Here is a 23188-nt window from a genome sequence, read left to right on the forward strand (position 1 = left end):
AGAGAGAGAGAGAGAGAGTACATATATATATATATATATATATATATATATATATATATATATATATATATATATATATATATATATATATATATATATATATGTATGTATAAGTAACGCTGTTTGTAATTTAGACTAATACAGTTATTAAATTATCATAATTTTTAAATGCTATTGTTATTAGTTCATTACAGTTGTAATGGTGTTTGACTGAAATGTGAGCGTTTGAATTTTGGTACTTTGAGGTTACTGGAGAGACTGAATCGTAACTCAGTGGCACAGAGTACTCCAAAATAACTTCAGAATATGCTATATTTATGTCATATATCCATTCCATATGGCCTCAAAATGATCATGATATTGGCCAAAATGCAAAATTTTCCCGGGGAGGGGGCTTACAGCGCTCCCCTCCAAACTCCCCAGCTGTACGGGCTCCCTGCTCTCACCAAAGTCATGGGCTGCACAGTCAAAAAGATAAGAAAAAAAGCCCCCCCCCCTCATCAACTTTCTGGGTACGCCAGTGGTCGTAGTAGTAGTAGTAGTAGTAGTAGTAGTAGTAGTAGCAGCAGTAGTAGTAGTTGCAATCCCAGGGTCATTTGAACGTTATCCTGGTGACATCAGTTTGAGTGTCCTCCTCCTCCAAGTAAGCATCCTTCTTTGGAGGGATGCGGGGGAGTTGAGAGACGTTTTTATAACCGAACAGCAGTGTAGATCTGTTATATCAGTGTCGTCACGAGAAGGTGCCCCACTCCAGTGCCAGAGGAGGGAGTGAGAATAAAATACAAACATGTAATCGGTGTGAAAGGGTTAACAAAAGGATGGCGAATTGAACAACATCAAAGGACCATCTATTGAAGACAGGAATTGCATCCTCCCCCACAAGGTTACACGCTTCCACCAGGGCCTATAATTCTTAACAACACCCTACCACGTCTAACACGAGACACCCTACCACCTCCAACGTTGATGTCCACTGTTTACAAATGCACTTATTTATTTATCTATAGTTATTTATTTATTTATCTAGCCAATTCTTACACATCTGCTTATCTCAATACTTAATTCTTCCTTCTGCAGCTGCCGCCCAATGGCATGTACCCGGAGAAGGTGGAGTTACAGCTCAGGAAGTCCCTCAAAAAGCTCGGCCTCACATACGTCGACCTATACCTCGTTCACATGCCAGTTGGAATGAAGGTGAGAGATAGATAGATAGATAGATAGATAGATAGATAGAGAGAGAGAGAGAGAGAGAGAGAGAGAGAGAGATTCACAGAACCTGAGATGAACCTAAGTTCACTAATTTTTCTCTCAGTTTTAATGAAAGTCTGTTTTTTATGTCTGTCTGTCCATCTATCTGTCTATCTATCGTTCTATCTGTCTGTCTGCCTGCCTGTCTGCCTGCCTGTCTGTCTGTCTGTCTGTCTATACATAAATCTATCTATCAATAACTATGTCTCTATGTATATTTCAGTGGAAAGTTCTCTTGAAGACAAATTTGACTGCCACCTTGTGAAGGAATGATGGAATTTTTTGATTATCTATTTCAATATCCTTTCTTCTTTCTTATATTCTGGATGCATGTGGGCTTTATAGTATAATTTTATGCGTTGGTCATCTTGGTTGCGTCTGTTCTCATTTCCCTGGTACAATTTTCTTAACTCCTTGTATGCAGTTTTATTAATGCCCCGGTTGGATGGTCCATTATTGACAAGTACCTGTGCTGCTCGTTAAGTTTCCTGATGGGTGGTATTCAAGTACTCGAGTGGCTGAGGACCATCCTGATGCAGACCTTGATGGTGGAGTCCTTTTATTGTTGGAGGCACTAATTCTTTCCAGTTAGGCATAATCCGAAGTTGGTTGGTTTCACATAACACTGGTGTGTAATCTGGTAAGACTTTGTTGGACATGCACATCTACTGTAGAAAGGGAAGCTTGCCCTCTCTCTCCTATTCAAAAAGGAAATTTAGCTGTGAAATCTCTTTGTAATTTCTCTCTCAATGTCGTCACCATTTCTTCACTATTAACTTTGACAAAGATCTTGCCGAAGTCACTGGCATATGTGGCATCTATCTTTTTACCTGTCTATCTATCTATCTATCTATAGTCTTGCCAGGCAAAGTAGTACCAACGTTGTGATGTACAGTTTTATTAATCCAAACGTTTCGGAGACACAGTCTCCATCATCAGTGGATCTACAAGTTTAAAAGACAATAGTCATCGATCACTGCCAGGAGAAATATAAAACCTGTGTACAAAACATAAACCTACTTAAAGAAGAAGAAAAAATAAAAAGAGAGAAGCGATATAAAAAGGGGTAAAGTATAGAAGTAGTATGTTTAATCCTTGCAGAATCAGAAAATCAGGACAAAGGCTAAATATGCTAAACATATATAAAAAAAAAAAGAAAAAAAGAAAAGAGTATGAGTTGACTTGTTAAAGTAGTTAATGCGTGAATAGTGGGGTAGCGCTAGTCGAGTTATTGAGACTGGTTCGTATTTTATGAATTAGGATAGTTTCGGCAGTGATGAGGTCAGAGTAGGACTGACATGAGGTTAGTATCCGAAAATCTGCAGAAGAGAAAGGGTGATCAGAAAGGTGAGAATGCTCTCTGATAGAAGAATAAGAGGGTTTAGAGAGGAACCTTCCAGTCTGAGAGGAATTACCTTGGTTCTCAGGAATTCGGTGGAGCACCCAACGTGAGGTCGACCACACGTATCTAGCAGGACAGCTAGAACATGAAAATAAATAAACCACATTGGATCGGAGGTTAGTTTGGAGACAGGATGAATGCTTAAGAAAGCTACCCATAGTGTTTTTGTTTAAGATTATCTTAAAATTTATTTGTGGATAACAATCACGGAGAAGTATGTTTAGTGTTTTCCTAATTTCGTAACTTAGTCGTACTATCACCTACTTTATCTTTACTACTAAGTATTAAAGATAAAGTAGGTGACAGTACGACTAATAGTCTGTATGCTTCTGGCTCAGTTCCTGGTTATCTCTATGGTCTCCCCAAAGTTCATAAACCTAATACACCATTAAGACCCATCATTTCATCTATTGTTAACTTCAATTATAACACAGCAAAATTTTTGGTTCCTCTGATCAGTTCCCTATGTACAAATATATATACGGTTCAAAATTCTGCAGAGTTTGTCAAGGAAGTCACTTCTCTGAGATTTAATCACACTGTCACCCTGGCTAGCTTTGATGTAGAATCCTTTTTCACGAATGTTCCCTTGCATGAAACTACTCAGCTCATCACAGATATCACCAGTATTTTTACTGTCACCTCAGTTGGCTTGGATTGAAAATCTTTTACAACCTGTTGGAGATAGCAACCCACCAATCCCTATTTACATTTAATGGAAAACTTTTTACTCAAACAGATGGAGTGGCGATGGGGTCACCACTTGGTCCTTCATATGCTAATGCTTTGCTTTGTCCCCATGAACAAACTTGGCTTAATAATTGTCCCATTGATTTTAAACCCATTTTTTACCGAAGGTACATGGACGATACTTTCGTTATAGTTCAAAACCCTGCTGATATTCATAAGTTTATGGATTATATAAACTCCCAACATCCCAACATAAAATTCACTCATGAAGCTGAAAAAGATAAACGCCTTCCGTTCCGGGACATTCTAGTTAACAATCACTCCTCTAATTTATGCACGAGTGTTTACCGGAAACCTACTTTCACTGGCCTAGGCACAAACTTCCTCAGTTACATCCCGTACAGATTTAAGACCAACAGTATTACAACGTTGTTCAACAGAGCGTACAATTGTTGCTCCTCGTGGATTACTTTCCACTCCGAAATTTGTTTCTTAAGAACCTATTTTGCCAATAATAAGTACCCCATCAGTGTTTTCGAGAAACTATTAAGCAGGTTTTTATATTCAAAGTTTTCCTCAATCAGGTCTGTTCACACTGTAGATAAGGAGTGTTTGTATATAAAGTTCTCATACTTAGGTTCATTAAGTTACGAAATAAAGAAAACACTAAACATACTTCTCCGTGATTGTTATCCACAAATAAATTTTAAGATAATCTTAAACAAAAACACTATGGGTAGCTTTCTTAAGCATTCATCCTGTCTCCAAACTAACCTCCGGTCCAATGTGGTTTATTTATTTTCATGTTCTAGCTGTCCTGTTAGATACGTGGGGTCGACCTCACGTTGGGTGCTCCACCGAATTCCTGAGCACCAAGGAAATTCCACTCAGACTGGAAGGTTCCTCTCTAAACCCACTTATTCTTCTTTCAGAGAGCACTCTCACCTGATCACCCTTTCTCTTCTGCAGATTTTCGGATACTAACTTCATGTATCATGTCAGTCCTACTCTGACCTCATCACTGCTGAATCTATCCTGATCCATAAAATACGACCCAGTCTCAATAACTCGACTAGCGCTACTCCACTATTCAAGAATTAACTACTTCAACAGGTCAACTCCTACTCTTTTTTTTCTTTTTTTTTCCTTTTTTATATGTTTAGCATAGCCTTTGTCCTGGTTTTCTGATTTTGCAAGGATTAAACATACTACTTCTATACTTTACCCCTTTTTATATCGCTTCTCTCTTTTTATTTTTTCTTCTTCTTTAAGTAGGTTTATGTTTTGTACACAGGTTTTATATTTCTCCTGACAGTGATCGATGACTATTGTCTTTTAAACTTGTAGATCCACTGATGATGGAGATTGTGTCTCCGAAACGTTTGGATTAATAAAACTGTACATCAGAACGTTGGTACTACTTTGCCTGGCAAGACTAAGGTTCCCAAGAGGAAGATATATATATATATATATATATATATATATATATATATATATATATATATATATATATATATATATATATATATATATATATATATATATATATATGTGTGTGTGTGTGTGTGTGTGTGTGTGTAAGGAATCGTATACGTATGGAGACGCTTGTATTTGAATTTCCCTGTCATTCCTGACTGTACAGTTAGAAAAAACACTCTTCTAATATTTCTCCCCTTGTACTCAGTTTTGGTCGCTGGCCATTATTTCCATGCTGAGAGTGGCGTGGAATGTCTTCTGACCATAAATTGTTTTCTTTGGTTGGATGGATCATAAAGGAAAATCAAAGACAAGCCTTAATTTCAAAGCAGACGCAGTGAAATAGCGAAATTTTGTCTCAAACTGCACATCCTTTCTATATTTATACCTGCCTTTCCTTCACTTATCCTTTTTCTATATATTTTCTGTTCTCTTTCTTGCAGACAAAGCTCTTTGGTATTTGGTTACTTGCAACATATGAAATTATTCCTGTTTGTCCGCTATGTGTATCTCTTCCATACATGTTTTTTGTTTCAACAGACATATTTCTTTCCATATTTTTTTTTGTACTTACAGAGCAAGGACGACGACGACTTCTTGCCAACGGATGAGAACCAAAAATTTATTTTGGACTACGGCACTGACCATATCGCTATCTGGAAGGTCAGTACGAGAGAGAGAGAGAGAGAGAGAGAGAGAGAGAGAGAGAGAGAGAGAGAGAGTCATTACTATCTCCATCCTTATCATTAGCGCTGTCTTACTTTTTGTCTTCGTGATTTTCGATATTTTTTACTTCGTTATAACCTTCACAATCTTTTCGTTGTATTATAAATGATTTTGGAACGTCCGCAGCGCCCCTTGTTTATCGATATGTTCGTTACTCTATACCGCAGCATCCTCTGGTGTGTTTTTGAAGTTATACTCTGTTCACTTTGCCTTAACCAGAAATTACCATCCTTCCATCTTGATTCCTGAGATGTAAAACGAGAATAACACTAGAATATGATGCGAGTCACGAAGAGTACAACAGAGAGGATGTAAAGCTACATTATTATCTTTTTCCGCCACCGAGCTACGTGAAATAAGCAGCAAAAGAATGAAAAGTACGGCCAAGTTACTGTGACGGAGTATAGCATTTTGGAATTAAAGTGATATAAATAGATTAGCAGCAATGTTAACTGGTACTGTACGAAATAAATCGCCTTCAAGTGGTGACACCGATATGACCAAGTGGCTCAGCTGCCTGACCACAAACATCTCTCACTTCCCTCCCTATCCCTCAAAAGGATGATGGTGGACTGCAGATGAAGGTTAACTTAAGCTTACAGTCCTCTGGTTGCCTGGGGATGCAACTACTACTACTACTACTACTACTACTATTTTAATCGTCATCAAAATCCCTATCATCATAATCGTCACAGTCTTCATCACCTTTAGCTTCATCACTCGCCGAATTTAAAAACGCTTTATTTAAATGTTTTGCTTAAGATTCCATGAGTTTACGTTTGTCTTTGCTCATATGGAGATTAAACACTTCATAATGACAGTGATGTGAATAATAATGAGACAAATTAGGGATATCGAAACTGTTACTTTGCCTTGGAAAATTGTTCATTATAGAAACCGGTTAGGATTCTTTACAACCCCAGATTTATTAAGGGCAGGAGACCGATATACTTCTCCGGCAACTCTTTATATGACAGAAAAAACGCGATATCTTCTTGAGGGCTTGACGTGCTAGATAAACATGTAATCAATCAAGTGAGATGGAGAGTCCTGGGGGAAGGCCAAAGCAAGCAGTTTTTTATTATTTCTGAAGAGCTGATAGGAGATAAATATGTAAGATAACATCTTTGTCAGTGGGAGACGAAGATAAGCACTGATACTATGAGGTTCATATGTTATATACTCGTAAACAGTGGTCTTAAAAGTGATAGTGACTTTGGACCTTCGAGTTTTCCATTGATAATGTATTTTTTTCCGTTAATTTATATTGCTTGTTTTACTTTTTTTTTTTTTTTTTTTTTTAAATGACTCCATCTCTTACGGGGTTTAGGATTTGCGATGGTAGTGATGATTTACAGGTATCCTTGTTTTGTATGAGAAATCAGTTTATAATTTATAAAGATACTTCGACCTTAAAGTGGGAATTATGATCTGGATGATGATGATGATGGGGATGAATTTTATCGTCGTAATAATTACAACCTACCTCATATGTGTGGTATATATATATGTTTATCCCTATCATAATTGTCATCCTTGCGATACGTTAGGAATGTCCTTTGATCTTACGCTGCCAAGATCATTAAATGCAATCAGTAGTCAGTATCTTATGTGGGAGTTACGACTGGATCGTTGATGATGATGCATGTGCGGTTGAGGACATAAGTACTGATCCACTTCATGACGATAAATAACAGCAGTTAACAATGTCTTCAAAGACCAAGTTGTGCGACTTAGGGTGCTCAACAGAGTTTTTAGAATATTATGCAAGAGTACAAAAGAAAGCAAACTGCAACAGACCTATTGGTTCTTTGAGGGCTGTTTATAACGGGATAGGTTATTACTGACGTCACTTTTCTTTGTCAAAGACAATGATAGCAAAGCAGGAAAGCTCAGCCCACCAAACCCACCAGCAGAGACTGACATGAACTAGTCAGAAGGAATACCATGCAGCATCCAAAAACTGTCATAGAATATTCTTGGGTAAGGATGAAACGATATCATATTCGATGCTGTTTAGCCTGCAAGGGAAACATATCTAGTCAACATAAGGAAGATGTTGTTCTACATTTAATGCTACGTCCTCCATAGTTTGAACTGCATGACATAATAATTCATTAATGTATGAATCAGAAGTGAACATGCTAAGCTGGGGATTAGAAGTCACATGCGTATCTATGCGGTTTTTAAATGTTAGTACTGAATCACAGTTAACAACATAAGGAGGCAACTTCTTCGCTATATTTATAATTCTATTGAAAATGTGTTCAGTTTCGTGTGGTAAAAACGCTTGCCAACGATTTTATGTTCATCGCCAATAAGTACAATTCGTCAATTTCGACCGCTCTACCGTGATGCACTTTTCAACAGTCATATTATCATGTCCCGTGAAGATTTTGTGTACTTGAATTAAATCCCCTCGTAGTCGGGCTTAGGTAAACAGATTCATCTCTTCCAATCGTTCTTCATATGGTTTATTTTTCAATCATGGTATCATTTTTGTAATCCTTTTAGTGTACTCTTTCAGTGTTTTCCATATCAGTTTTTATTAATATTGTGACCAGAACTGGACGCAATACTTTACGTGTAGGTGTACTAATTAATTATACAAGGTGAGGATGATATTTTCTGATTTATGTGGATGCTCTACCTCTGAATCCAGTCAGTTTATTGGCGTTTTTAACAGCCTCTGGACACTGTTGTCTTGCTTTCAGATCACATATTATTATAACTTCAAAGTCTTTTTCATGGTTTACTCTCTCAAGATGAACATTATTTATGCTATAACGGCCCTTATGTTTTTCCTGCCACTGTTTAGCACCTTATGTTTAAAAATTTGAAGAGTACCATAAGTGCTCCAATAACAACTGGAGAGACATTAGAGTTTGGAAATGTACATGTTACTCTTCCATTTATTTGTTGTTATTATTGCTCATTATTATTATTATTTTATTATTATTATTATTATTATTATTATTATTATACTATTATTACTCTTATTATTATTATTATTATTATTATTATTATTATTACTCTTACTATTATTATTATTATTATTATTATTATTATTATTATTATTATTATTATTATTATCATTATTATTATTATTATCATCATTATTATTATTATTATTATTATTGTTATTTTTATTATTTCCATTATCATCACCATCACCAGTAAATTATAATAATAATAATAATTATTATTATTATTATTATTATTATTATTATTATTACTTTCTCTTGAGCAGGAGATGGAGAGGATGGTTAAGATAGGCCTGGCCAAATCCATCGGTGTGTCTAACTTCAGTGTGCCACAGATGAGGAGGATCTGCGCCATCGCCAAAATACCACCAGCCACCAACCAGGTCAGCTGCATCAAATATGCATAAATTACTCTCGATTCAGAACAAGTGCTCGTGGGCCCTTCAGGCCGTCTAGCACTTGCTCCTGCAGAGGGCTCTCACACTGCGTGCTCACTTTCTCGTGCTTTAAGTATAGTAAAAGCTTTTCAATCCTGATGGGACCAAGTTCTTTAACATCAGCGAATTTTTTTGCAATTTTTTTGCCAATTTTGGTGCGATTTGAACGTCTAGTTTCGGCTGCCCAAAATACACACACACACACACACACAGACACACACACACACACACACACACACACGGCTACTGCTATAGTATATTAGACTGAAAGCCATCCAAAACTCTACGGTGATCGCAACCCCAGTTTCAAGCACTCACGCCGGGAGCAGCAATATTTGGTCAAACTTTGATCACTCATGAAATATAGTAAAAGTTTTTCAATCGTGATGGGACCAAGTTTTTTCACAATAGCGAATTTTTTGCGATTTTTGTGCCAATTTTATTGCGATTTGAATGTGTAGTTTCGGTTGTCCAAAATAGACACAGACACACACACACACACGGCTACTGCTATTGTATTATTAGACAAGTGCTCATGGGCCTTTCGGGCCCCTCGCACTCGCTCCTGTGCAGGGCTCTCATGCTTCTATAATATATTTTAGTTATAGCTATGGGCAAAAAATTCTATGGAAATCCTATGCCGGGCGCCGGCAGCGGCGATTTTTGGTCAAAATGTGATCACTCATTAAATATAGTAAAAGTTTTTCAATCGTGATGGGAGCAAGTTTTTTCACATCAACGAATTTCTTGAGATTTTTGTGCCACTTTTGGTGCGATTTGAATGTGTAGTTTCAGCTGCCCAAAACACACACCCACCCACACCCACACACACGCACACGCACACGCACACGCACACACACACACACACACACACACACACACACACACACACACACACACACACATACAGCTAGTGCTATAGTATATTAGATTTACTATCACGAGCTAAACTTCACCAACATTTCCCTGTCAACATTGTCTCCTGCCTTTCACTCAGAATATCCTTCCCTCTCAGGCTCCTTTGTTGTGTCCTTCATATTCCTGTCACATAAACATACTACATACATCATCTTACATCACCACAGTCAGCAGGAAATGTCAGCGATTTATTGATCCTGAATGTAGTGTAGAAAGCTGGACGAATATCATACTGCCTGTTTCACATCCAAAATATGTCCATCACTTTCCTTCCTGACTGCATCATATCAAGGAAATACACCTATGAGCAAATAAACGTGCCAGGCCTCTTGAACCATAAGAATATTATCCAGCGAGGAAAGTGAGAATCAGAAGAGGTATAATATTAAGCTAAGTAAAACCGTTTGGACATAGATTATGAAAAACTAGGAAGTCATAGGACCGCAGGGAATAAACGTATATTCTTTAGACCTTGGACAATATGACCCATCGCACTGACTAGCGTTCGTCTCCGTGTCGTTGCAGGTTGAGATGCAGGTGTATCTGCAACAAAAGGAGCTGCATGAGTTCTGCAAGGCTCACAACATCTATATCACAGCTTACAGTCCACTGGGATCACCCGGCAGAACAAAGGTCATGGGCCCGTGAGTTAAATGTCCACAATCACAGACAAGAATATTGATCCACTCTTTAGACTCCGGATCACCTCGAACTGTCAGTACACGAAAATATCATAACACACTACACAACAGCTAGTGACATACTGTATATGCTGTTAATATGTTTGAGGAAAGTCGTGCCTAAATTCGAGAAACAGCAGTGGATATTCTCTAGCTAGGATCTCCACTGTTCTTTCCTCCAGCTCACTCGAATTTAGGCACGACTTTTCTCAAATCTCTGTATTACATATTAACAGCATACATGTCACTAGCTATTATGTAGTGTGTTAAGATATTTTAGTGTCCTGACAGAACTGTCACCCTGTCCTTCTGTCACTCACTAACATTATCGAACACAAGATACTTCATTCTCGTAGACATTAACTACTTTAATGAAGCCTCATCTTATGTCCCTCAGAGTTCTGTTCCTTGTCTATAGACTTCAGCAGCTTTGACGAGGCCCACTAACGGTCCATGAAACTCCCTCTGCCATCTCGTATTTCTGTACGTGTGGGAAAATATATTACATAACTGAATATCTCAAGGAGTTTTTCTGGCTCCGAGGGTCGTATTTCGGGGTTTCAGGAAATAATGTTCAGTACCTCGTTGCCTCTGTGAACAAAAGAGTTATAGATAGATTTCAGTGAAACTTTGTGGGTATGTGAATCATGGGCCGACAAAGAGCCTATTAATTTTTGGCGGTGATTTGAGTTGTTTGCTCTAGGTATTGGCGGAGGTATGCTGTCTTTGAGTGTTGTGTAGTTATTTATTATGAAGAAGTAAATCGGTACTTATGTCCACAACTGTAGTCAAAGAACCATCTTCCCAGTTCCGTCTGAAGGAAATTAACAATTGGCGAAATACTATGAAAACCCTGTGTCTACTAGTGTGTGTTTCAGATGGTTCAACTTTTCCGCTATGTATTCGTCACACTTTGGGAAGATATTTCTTTCTCTGAACATGTCCCCATGCTCTGCCTAAGCCATTTAGATGGTACGGTCACAAAGAACAGCCGAAACAGCAGCAACGACAAGCACTGGTGACACAACATACGACATTGTAGTGTGTGTGTGTGTGTGTGTGTGTGTGTGTGTAATTCACCGGGTCGGGTCGGTCAGGATCACTTGATGGTCGTGATCGTCAGCTTTTACCCTCACGGGAGGGAGCTGAAAGCTCATATAGTCCGATCTAAGGGCAAGGCTGTGACCTTCACACACGCACACACCCGTCCCCTTGCTCAAGGGGGACAATAACCACCCACTTCGTCAGTGAAACTTTTCGCAACCTGAGCGAGGCGCGAACTCCCGTCCACCAGTTGGCAAGCGAGAACGTTACCACTGCACCAGCGAGCGGTGTGTGTGTGTGTGTGTGTGTGTGTGTGTGTGTGTGTGTGTGTGTGTGTGTGTGTGTGCTTTGACTGCTTGATAATAAATGCAGAGACTTGCTTTCTCACTAGGATGATAATCGTTTGAAACCAAAGGGAAATATTGATTGGTTCTAACCCTTTCACTACCTGAGGCCTTTTTAAACCTGAATGCAATTACTTAAAGTAACAGTGATAAAATAGTCACAGTACTGAAGAATTGAAAAATGGTGGAATATCTTATCATTCAGTGTGTGTCAAAAACAAAGCCATTTTATACTGTATGTTGTAATCTAGCGCCCTCACGAGGCAAGTGTCTTTGATCGGCCAATATTTTCTCATCGTGTCCGACTTTGGTCATAAGCTTAACAACCCTTTCCCTGAGGCCCACCAGTTCAACGTGCACATATTCTCAATTGTAATCGCTTCAGTATTAACACCCACCGTCCGTACTGAATACGTTCTAGCGCTGTCTCATGCATTACCGGTAATTTGGTATATGCGGAGGAGTATTTAATGGCATTTCGGTTGGTACGGTGGAAGTATGTTTGGTGGAAGTAAAAGAAAAGCCGCTATAATTAAATTCAGGTAATCAAACTAAGCCCTATTTTAGCCAATGATCGACCTCCCGTCACTTCTGACAAAGGCAGCATCCCAAACCAGTCGACCACCAATACCTCTCATGAGACACTATTCGTAGATCATTCAAGGAGGAAAATATTCACAGTTAACAACAGTGGAATTAACGTTAGCTTTTGACGTCCTTAGTGGTCTAGTGCGTGGCGTAACAGGTGAGCAAAGCCTAAGACGCAGCCTTCGTGGCCAGTCTGGAACAATACATCCCTCCAAACAAGGCTCATCCGTATTTTCTCTGGTACAAATTTCGTAATATTTCTTTCTAGGCGATTTAGTTATACAGTATATTGCACCTTGATATCATATTCCACATTATTAGTGCAAGCTCTATAGTTATTAAACAGATCTAAGTAATGAAAGAGGAAAATATAAATTATGTGCAATAATCATAATGAATAGCAAAAGAACACGTGCTACGAAGTGCTAGCTGTTACATGGTTCAGTTTGCCATGAATGATAAGAGCAGAGATTGACTAATACCCCTCCCCCCATATATATGAATGAATAAGTAAATAAATTCTGTGTTAAAAGTGGCCGTGCTTCCCAGAAAACCATGCGTGACAATGACTCAAAGGAACGTGCGAAAAACTCCAAAGATAAGGAAAGCATGTGATAAGGGCCTCGAATGTTATCATGATGGCTGCTTGGGAAGGAGCGTATCGGTCTGTGAGCTGCCCCTAACCACTCCACGTTTTTTTATCTTATCCTTTTTGGCTTGGGATTATTGAAACACCGTATCAAGCTATTTATTTTACCCGTTACACATCAGCCTTAATTTTAACCCTCTTATGTGATGGGAAGCCTATAGTATTATAGTCCAGCTAACGCCAACCATTTTATTTACCTGAGAGCGAGTCATAAGAACCTGGGTGTTGACACAGTGGTAGATATCGTTCACATGAGTCATAGGAGCCTGACTCTTGGTTTCTCCGGCAAATTACTGATGGAATTTGTGCCCATACTAAAAAGAGAGAAATAATAAAACAGTAATTGCTAAATCCCATGTTGCCCCATTCACAGCGTAGGGATCCGAGGCTAGGTTCCTTAAATCCAGATCATTTAAGGGTAGGAGACCAACCTACGCCCCTGGTAACGTTTACATAATAGAAGTACCTCTGGTCATCTCTTAGACTCGAACCAGAGCGCGTAGACTACAATGCATTCCCGTCCGAACGGCCTATCAGTCGCAAGAACAAGCAGTAGAATATCAGTAAAGAAAATTCTAGTGCTATATACTTTAACCTTAACCACTTTCCACTGGAATAATTTTTATTTTATTCCGGATACCTTCTGAAGATTACTCTGTGTATAATGTAAGAGAGATTTTTCAAACAGGATGGATAATCTCTTCAGTACAAGACCTTTTTCCTATGCTGCATAAATTCTATAGCTCTCTGCATGAATGAAAGGAAAACTTATGCCATCGAACTGAATGAGTTCTTAAAATTATATTAGCATAAGAATTAGAATAACAAGAAGGATTTACTGCAGTTTCGGTGATGAAGAGTGACGCCTTCACGTAGTGATACAGAAATAACTGGTCCGGTTATACAAATGTGCCTCAGCTCCTTACCTATCCTGTGATTGTATGGTGGATTGTATGAGAAGGGCAGCTTGAGCTTGCTGTCCACACAGGCCATCAAGTTTATGTTCAGATGAGCGTGAGTCAACAACAACAACAACAACAACTGTACTCTCTCTGCAGAGTGACAGGCAGAGCACATTATAAACAGCAAAATAACTTTGGAACTTCAGTATGATGGGAGGTGTAGGTTTTACTTACGCTACCTCTACTCGATTTTAAGAGAGCTTGGGAGAACGTCCTGGCAAGGAATAGGCAATTTAATGTGATACTTCCCTTCAGTATAAAGAATCTGTCTTGAGCTAAGTAAATTGTCTGGTGGAAGCATGAATGGATTAGAAGTCTTAGTAGTGCAGGGGTTAAGAGCCCATTTTCTGAAGAATACTGTAGACTTAATGACAACAGGGTCAGAGATGTGCTTTATAACGAGAACATCCTGCTTTTTGTCCTGAGTGCCTCAGGCAACGCTATTTGTAGTTTGCACGCTGCACAAATAGGGAATTTTTGTGTAGGATATTGTGGACTTGTGAGGGAAAAAAAGGGAACATGAAAGAAAGGCAAACTAAGACAAGGATTCTCCATGAGAGCCTTGAAAAGATTTGATCTCTAAGTTGTTACTGGAGTTTTTTCGCTCACCCAGTAATATCGATGGCAGCAGGTTTGTCACTTTGCCCCGAAATGTACGGTAGATTATGACGCTTCAGCTGAATACGGCTCATAAGATTTTACAAACGAGGGAGTGTTGGGATTTACTGCCCATATAATGCTATGTAGGGGGTAGGGGTCTGGTCTCCCTAGCCTTAAATGCCAGGACAGATTATATTAGCCCCGGGCTGCTTCACACCTGATGAGAAAAAAAAATTAATAATTAAATAAATAAAAGCAGATAATAGATAAATACACTTCTTTTACAAACCTTACTTTCTGGACAGACCCTCGGGGACCGTCAACAAGAAGCAACCGCTGGAGGACCCTGTGGTGGGGCTGATTGCTGAGCGCCATAAGGTGTCACCGGCACAGGTGCTCATCCGCTACCTGCTGCAGCTCAACGTCATCGTCATTCCCAAGTCTGCAAACCCGACTCGAATCAAGACCAATATTGATGTATGTAATTCTGTGGCATATCACTGAGTATTTTCTTCAGTAGAATGATATCTTTTCATGATAATCTGACCACACCCAAGCTGTTTTATATCACTCAGTAAGGAACTCTGCCATACTCTGCTCCAGCCCACTTGTCAGTAGAGCAGCACTTTCTTAGTCACCATCCACTTAAAAAGTAAAATTTATGAATAACTGTAAGCATACCGTGGTGCAAATCATAAACTAATCAGTAAACAGGAAATTGCCGTACGCAGTTAGAGGTGAATATCAGAAGGTGTGAATCTACGGACATTCTGGTTGGCAAGGAGTACAGTGTCGTGGAAAATTATGGCTATATTTATTCTGACGTGCAATTCTGTAGCACATCATTTCCTCTGTTAAGGACAATATCTTTTTATCATAACTAAGCTGTCACCAGAAGAATTTTTAAATATCTTTGGAAGGATCTCTGCTACTGACAATACTAAGGCAATTCTAGCACTGAAGTTTAAAAAGCCAATCCTAGGCTGAAAAAAAAAAAAAAAAACTGTTTCGGGATATCATGAATACAAATTTAATGACACCCTTGTAGTGAAGGGATCAAATACATGGAATTTTTTTATTTCACTTTCTCAATGAACGGTACGTCGTTGGACCATCGTGCTTTTTTTGTGCTAGCTTGGCCGCTGAGATGTAGCAATATATTAGCAGTAGAATATTAAGTAAGTCACGAGAAATTGCTGAGGCAAGAATGTAGAGCCACAGCAGTGCATTTTTCTCCCACTGATATGCGTGAAATAACTGCGAAAGACGAAAATCTGGGCCAGCTTTACATAAAACTAGTATAATTAATAAATTAACACATCACTACATAGAAGTATAGTAATAACGATGCATAAAGGCAATACCAAATTTAAGCCCTGAAAAACTTTATTTGTCAAAGTTACAGATCAACTGAAAATAAGGCACATTAATTAGTTACCGTGTTATGTACAAGACATTGCATTTCATGCTCAATATATAAAGATTTTAGAATCAAAAGAGTTGGAACATTTTTGTCAGTCATTTAAGTATTTTTCAGATACTGTTCAGTTTAGGTGACACTTTTGAACAAAACTCTAAAAGCATATCATCTGACGGAAAGGTTAAAGAGCAAAAATGTCCACAGTATAACCTTTATCAGACCTTCAAAACTCGCCTCTACCACGGCCATGACTGCATTAAGTGGTAAATAGTTGGTAGTTTATCAACAGCATAATAACAAGACTGGTAGAGTCAACTCAAATAATCGCTGGCGATGCATTTTTAAGATGCCCATGAATGGTGAAAATCCGAAAATGAACGGCGCCCTCCAGAACGGCCCAGGCAGCTTTCGTTTAACTATGGGAATACTTAAAAACTTTTTATAATGCACCAAAGCTGATATATGTGTATTTTGGGATGATTCAGTACAAGGCATATAACTCGACACGCCAGTGGTGATTCCATAAATATAGAGGGGCGACTGCAAGTAGATGCGATTTTAAACGAGGACTAACCGTGTGTCTCCGAACTTATTTATCAGGTGTGGGGGTTCACACTGACTGACTTGGAGATGGCCGCACTGCAGTCACTGGACGAAGGGGATGAGGGACGTATTATGAACGCCACTGAGATTCTCAAGTGAGTAACATGAGTCTCATTGATGTCAAAAAGTATGAAAAGTGTCTCTGGAGCAAGAGGCCTTCAAGTGGTGTCACAAATATTTCTTGACGGCTCTAATCTTTGTTGGCCGGGTATGATAAGCGTCTCTCAGCTCCCTCCTTGTCTGTAAAAAAGAAGGATGGTGGAGTGAAGGACAAAAGCGGTTTCAACATGCATTTCATGAGGTTCACGTCCAGATAAGCCTGGGGCCAAAACAACAACAGTGATGAGAAATACTGTTACTCCATTTCTAAGTTTTTACTTAGAAGCACCACCAAAATAAAGGAGAATAAGACCTCATAGTGAAAAGAGGAAAAGTCACACTGGGATTAGAAGGAAGTAGGACAGATACAAGACACAGATGATGACAGAAGTGATTGGTAACTGACAATGATATGGCTCATGTTAGGAGGAAAGCAGGAGTGATACGAGGCTCTGACAGTGAAACTGGAACTGGAGTTGATATTGGTACTATAGGTTAGGAGGAGGAGAGAGAGAGAGAGAGAGAAATAGATGTAGATAGATATAGATAGATAGATAGATATAGATAAATAGATATAGATAAATAAATAGATAGATAGATACAGATAGATAGATATAGATAGATAGATATAGATAGATAGATAGGTAGATAGATAAATAGATAGATAGATATAGATAGATAGATAGAAAGATAGATATAGATAGATAGATAGATATAGATAGATATAGATGGATAGATAGATATAGATGGATAGATAGATATAGATATAGATAGATATAGATATATATCGATGTAGATAGATGTAGATGTAGATAGATATAGATATATAGATAGATAGATATAGATAGATAGATAGATAATGAATGGAGGAAGGAAAAAACAAAGGGTTAAAAAAATAAGTCCATGTGCCTAAAGGCATTCTCCATTCATAAAATATTTATAACAACTGGACTTGAACTGAAGTGGATTAAATGTTTGTGGGAATCAACTCCCAGGAAGTGAATTCCAGAGAGTAGTAGTTCTGGGGATAAATGAATTTTGATAAGCAGAGGTTCTGCATTGCGGGGGAAAGAGTGCGAGTTCATGGGCGCTCCCAGCTGCTTGACTATTTCGGAAGAAAATGTGAAGGGGAGGAACAATTGAAGCCAGTTCGTCTGAACACTTACGGTAAAAATATCTCTAAAATAATGCTAAAGAAGCAACTTCTCTACGTACTGATAATGGAGGAAGGTCTTGCGTGATGGCAGGATTATTGATTAATGTAATGGCTTTATTTTGAATTTTGTCCAACTGCCTCATTGCAACAGCTCCACATCCACTCCATAGTGGTGAGTAGTATTCGATCTGAGAACGCACATGACTTTTGTATATTGTGGCCATCTGCTCGTCAGTGAAGAACTCACGAACTCTGTACATAAGTCCCAATTTTTGGGAAGCATTTTTAGCAAGGGATTTAACATAAGCTGTCTAGCTTAGGTTGGGGTTTAGAGTAACACCTAGGATATCAATTGTAGTGGATATGGGAATACTGACATCATTTAAAATTATATACAAACATACACGCACGCACACACACACACACACACACACACACACACACACACACACACACACACACAAACAATTGAAACAGAAGGGAGTGTTGAATGACAGTGGTATGATAAAAGTTAGAAGGAGGGTAGATCAGATGTAAATCATAAAAGCCAAAGCATTCGCCCAAGAATGTGTATTGCCCGCCATCACCAAATAACTACATTAATAAAATAGAAAAACAAATTAATTAAAAAGCAAATAGTCATTCTCAGGATCTTTCAAGCCAAAGAAAATAAAAGTAAGTTGAGTTAGGAAGATAATAATTATGTTTAAACTACGATATGACAAATGAGTCCACCAGTACCAAATTACCTATCTGGAGTATAGGGCCCAATGCCTGGCTAAAACAGTCTGGCAGATTCGTATTTATGCGTAGATGAAAAGACACTTTTCTATCTATCTATATACCTAGGCTGCTTCCCCCAAGGAAAGGGAGGTAGCCGAGACAGGACGACTCACTCTCCATTTACTCATCCATTCAAACACATTCATTCGCATCTTAGCCCCAAAGGGGAGAACGGACAGATCCTCACCGCACCACACCGCACAAGGGTCAACTGGGCAATGCAATCAGTGACATCCGCAGCAGGGCCCGACAGCAGAACTGGTTTACCCCTGCCACATCATAACAGACCCATCCCCTTACCCGCACCTGACCTGACTAGCTGATCAGACCAAATGCGGGAGAATATCCCCTCAGGGCTGCGTCATCACTTATTCATTCACAATTTCTCTCCATTTATTTCTGTCACGCACAGCCACTCTTCCTTGCTCAACAGACATCCCTCTCGCATCCAGCGCTCTCTTCACACTGTCCATCCATCCTATTCGTGGTCTTCCTCTCAGCCTTACACCTCTCACATCAGATCTAGTTATCTTTTTCACCAATCTCTCATTATCCATTCTCTCCATATGCCCAAACCATTGCAACACCCTCTGCTCAACTCTGCCAGCCATCTCCCGAACAACTCCAGTTCTCCTTCGCACTTCATCATTTCGCACCCGATCCATACGCGTCACTCCACACATACTCCTCAGACATCTCATCTCCATTACATTCAAACTTTTCCTCTCTGCTACACCCATATTCCATGTTTCAGCCCCATATAATGCAATCGGTACCACAACACCCTCATACAGCCTTCTCTTTACATCCATTCTAAGCGAACGACATTTAAACACTTTTTTCATTCCTCCCAGCACCTTTCCTACTTCATTTATTCTAAACTTCACTTCTGCATCTATTCTTCCATCCACAGCAACATGTGACCCTAGATATTTAAAACAATCTACCTCCTCAAGCAACTCACCATTCAAAACTATATTCATCCCCCTACCATCTATCAACCTCGTACACTTCATCACTTTACTCTTATTCTCATTTACTTTCAATTTCCTCCTTTCACACACCCTTCCAAACTCCTCTACCAACTGTCTCAATCTCTCCTCTGAATCAGTCACCAGTGCAGTATCATCTGCAAACAGCAGCTGCTTCAGATTCCACTCTCCTCCATCAACATTTACCAGACTCAGACCACCTAAAACTCTTGCATTCCACCTCCCTTACAACACCATCCATGTAAATATTAAACAACCAAGGCGACATCACACATCCCTGTCGCAGCCCCACTCTCACGGGAAACCACTCACTCACAGCATTTCCCACTCTTACACACGCTCTACTATTTACATAAAAACTTTTCACCCCTTTTAGCAACCTACCATCAAGTCCATACAATCTTAAAACAGTCCACAAAGCCTCCCTATCAATTCTATCATACGCTTTCTCCAAATCCATAAATGCCCAAAACACATCCTTGCCTTTCGCTAAATACTTTTCACACACTTGTCTCACAGCAAACACCTGATCAATGCATCCCCTCCCTCTCCTAAAGCCACACTGCTCATCACTAATCACTCCCTCTGTACCCTCTCTAACTCTCATAATTAACACTCTACCATACACCTTACCTACAACACTCAACAGACTTATACCCCTAAAGCTAGTACATTCATACTTATCACCCTTGCCTTTATACAACGGGACCACACAAGCACCTTGCCCAGTCAATTGGCACCATACCTTTCTCAAAACACACATTCAACAATCTTACTAACCAGTCAACAATAGTCACTCCACCACCCTTCAGGCATTCCACAGCACACCCATCCATACCTGCAGCTTTCCCTGTTTTCATCTCCTTTACTGCCTTCTCCACTTCCTCCTTCGTGATCAAAGAATCATTCAACTCTCCCAACACATTTATTCCTTGCACCCTTCCATCCGCCACAATCTCAGCCACCCTTTCCTCCTCTACATTTAACAATCTTTCAAAATACTCTGCCCATCTCTTCCTTACTGCATCCATCTCAATTAACATCCTTCCATCCTCTGCTTTTACTCGTTCTTCCTTCCCAGACTCTCCCTTTCGCACCCTTTTCACCTCCTTCCAAAACATTTTCTTATTCTGCTGAAAATTCTCTGTAAGCTGCCTACCCCACCTCTCATCTGCTGCCACTTTAGCATCACGCACAGCCCTTCGCTCTATTCCTCTTCTCCTTATACCTTTCATATGACATCTCATCCTTCCTCTGCAGCCACACTTCATATGCACGTCTCTTCTCAGCCACAGCCATACTTACTTCCTCGCACCACCATTCACTTCCTTTTCTTACACCACCACCCACACGTCTCACACCACACACCTCTTCTGCATGCCCCACCACAGCACTCTTAAACAACTGCCATTCCTCCTCCACGCTGCCATTTTCCCGATCTTTCACTGCGTTCCACTCATCTTTCAATTTCTCCTGATACTCTATCTTTTTCTCTCTTTTACCCAACTCACTCACTTTCAAAACCTCCCTGCCACACCTAACCCTCCTAGCTCTCACCCATCTCTTACCTACTCTTAACTTTCCCTCCACCAGGTAGTGGTCAGACATACCTCCACCCTCCCCTCTCAGAACTCTCACATCCAACAATCTTCCTATTACATTCCTAGACACAACCACGTAGTCCATCAAGGCTCTATCAACAACACTTCCACCCTCCTGTCTCACCCATGTATACTTATATATATCTTTCTTCTCAAACAGCGTATTCCCAATCACCATCTCTCGCTCAACACACATCGCTATCATTCGTTCCCCATTTTCATTTCTTCCAGGCACACCATGCATACCAAATACACCTTCAACTGCTACATTTCCCACTCTAGCATTCAGATCTCCCATCATTACCACATTCACATTCGCTCCAAAACTCTGCAGACACTCATCAACATCATTCCAGAAAGACTCCCTCTCTTGTTCATCCCTTTCACTACCAGGCCCATATGCACTCACAAACACCCACAACTCATGTTCAAATTTCGCTTTCACCCACATCAGTCTCGATGACACCTCCTTCCATTCAATAACACACTGCTGAACTTCCGGACTCACTAACAAGGCCACACCTTCTCTTGCCCTTCCTCTATCAACACCTGACAATCTTCCATTCACACTTCCAAACATAGATTCCCCCTTCCCTTTCATCTTCGTTTCACTCAAAGCTAACACTTTTATTTAAATAATCGGAACTCCCTATCATCTCTCGTGGTTCAGTGCTGCAATTTCGAAAGGCTCATGACTCGGACTGGGACATTCTGCTCACAAGACCATGAGCCACCTCCTATTTAAGTGGCCTTAGGCACACGTCTGAGTGAAGAGCAAGTGCTTTGTACATTGGTTTGGAGAGGCTGCCGAATTTATGTGTCCACAAGCCAGGGAGTTCTACAGGAAAATTTAGTAAAAAGAGTATTTTGCACATGCAATAACTTGATGCATGTGTCACCGTCTATCTTTAAACGGCGATGACTCAGACTTCATCACTATGCAAGGGATTTTCTGGGACTGGATTTTCTTGATATGTAGTATTTTCTGTCATACTATATTTCTGGTGTAGTTTACAAACCATAATTTTTATTTGTTTTTATTTCAGTTTGAAAGGCCACCCTGAGCGCCCACATTAGTATGGAAAATGCTTTCATTTATCAGACAGAAGACCAAGATTGTTCCACACAAAGCTTTACCTGATTATTATTCTTCCTGCTACTAGGTTAAGTTCACTTCACATTGTTCAGTTTCTAATAATTTTTCTGTTTTGCACTTATGACTGTTAAACTACTGTTTATATAATCACATGCTTAACAGTTGTTTCTCAGACAATCCACTGCATACTTGCAGTACTTGATGTACTTTATAGATCTGGGGCCGTATTTGTAAACGATCACAAGCTTGTAAATTATATTCCTTGTTTAGAATAGACATTTACCTTCACTAATAAAGCTACCAAACACTTCATAATTATATTAGCATTAGTATGAAAGTGAATGAGCTGGAAAAACCTAAACACCCTATGACCATAGTAGACATATGGAGACTTGCCTATCAAACAAGTACAACAGCACTAAACTTATGCTGGAGCACACGGCCCTAACATAGGGCTCTTTTAAAGTTATGGAGTAGATTATTTCCGAAAATGCTTAGCGAGTGACTGAAGGACATATTTGCTTCTAGAGATGCCTCTGCATGCAGAAATTGGTTCGGAATCTTTATAAATGCGGCTGCTGAACTATTTAGCTCCAAAGTTCTGAGTACTGGGTGGTGGTAGTGTAGATAACAAAGACTACACAGCCAAACACCTTCATTGGGGCTGATGTTCCTTGTAAGGTTAATAAT

General features: G+C 39.5%; 1 protein-coding gene across 1 annotated transcript in view; it reads left to right on the plus strand.

The window, feature by feature from the left end:
• Positions 1-22518, plus strand: part of LOC145408762 (1,5-anhydro-D-fructose reductase-like) — a 117141-nt gene extending 94623 nt beyond the window's left edge. Inside the window, exons 4-10 of the mRNA XM_080279416.1 lie at positions 1078-1194; positions 5393-5479; positions 8793-8909; positions 10407-10525; positions 15054-15225; positions 16769-16866; positions 22449-22518. Of these exons, the coding sequence (XP_080135542.1) occupies positions 1078-1194; positions 5393-5479; positions 8793-8909; positions 10407-10525; positions 15054-15225; positions 16769-16866; positions 22449-22479 (741 nt within the window). The 3' untranslated portion in view covers positions 22480-22518. The remainder of the gene's footprint in view (positions 1-1077; positions 1195-5392; positions 5480-8792; positions 8910-10406; positions 10526-15053; positions 15226-16768; positions 16867-22448) is intronic.
• The last annotated feature ends 670 nt before the right edge of the window (positions 22519-23188 follow it).

Source organism: Coenobita brevimanus, chromosome 78, assembly GCF_032717465.1.
Source record: "Coenobita brevimanus isolate Jiangsu-jjx chromosome 78, ASM3271746v2, whole genome shotgun sequence".
In the NCBI taxonomy this organism is placed as follows: domain Eukaryota; kingdom Metazoa; phylum Arthropoda; class Malacostraca; order Decapoda; family Coenobitidae; genus Coenobita; species Coenobita brevimanus.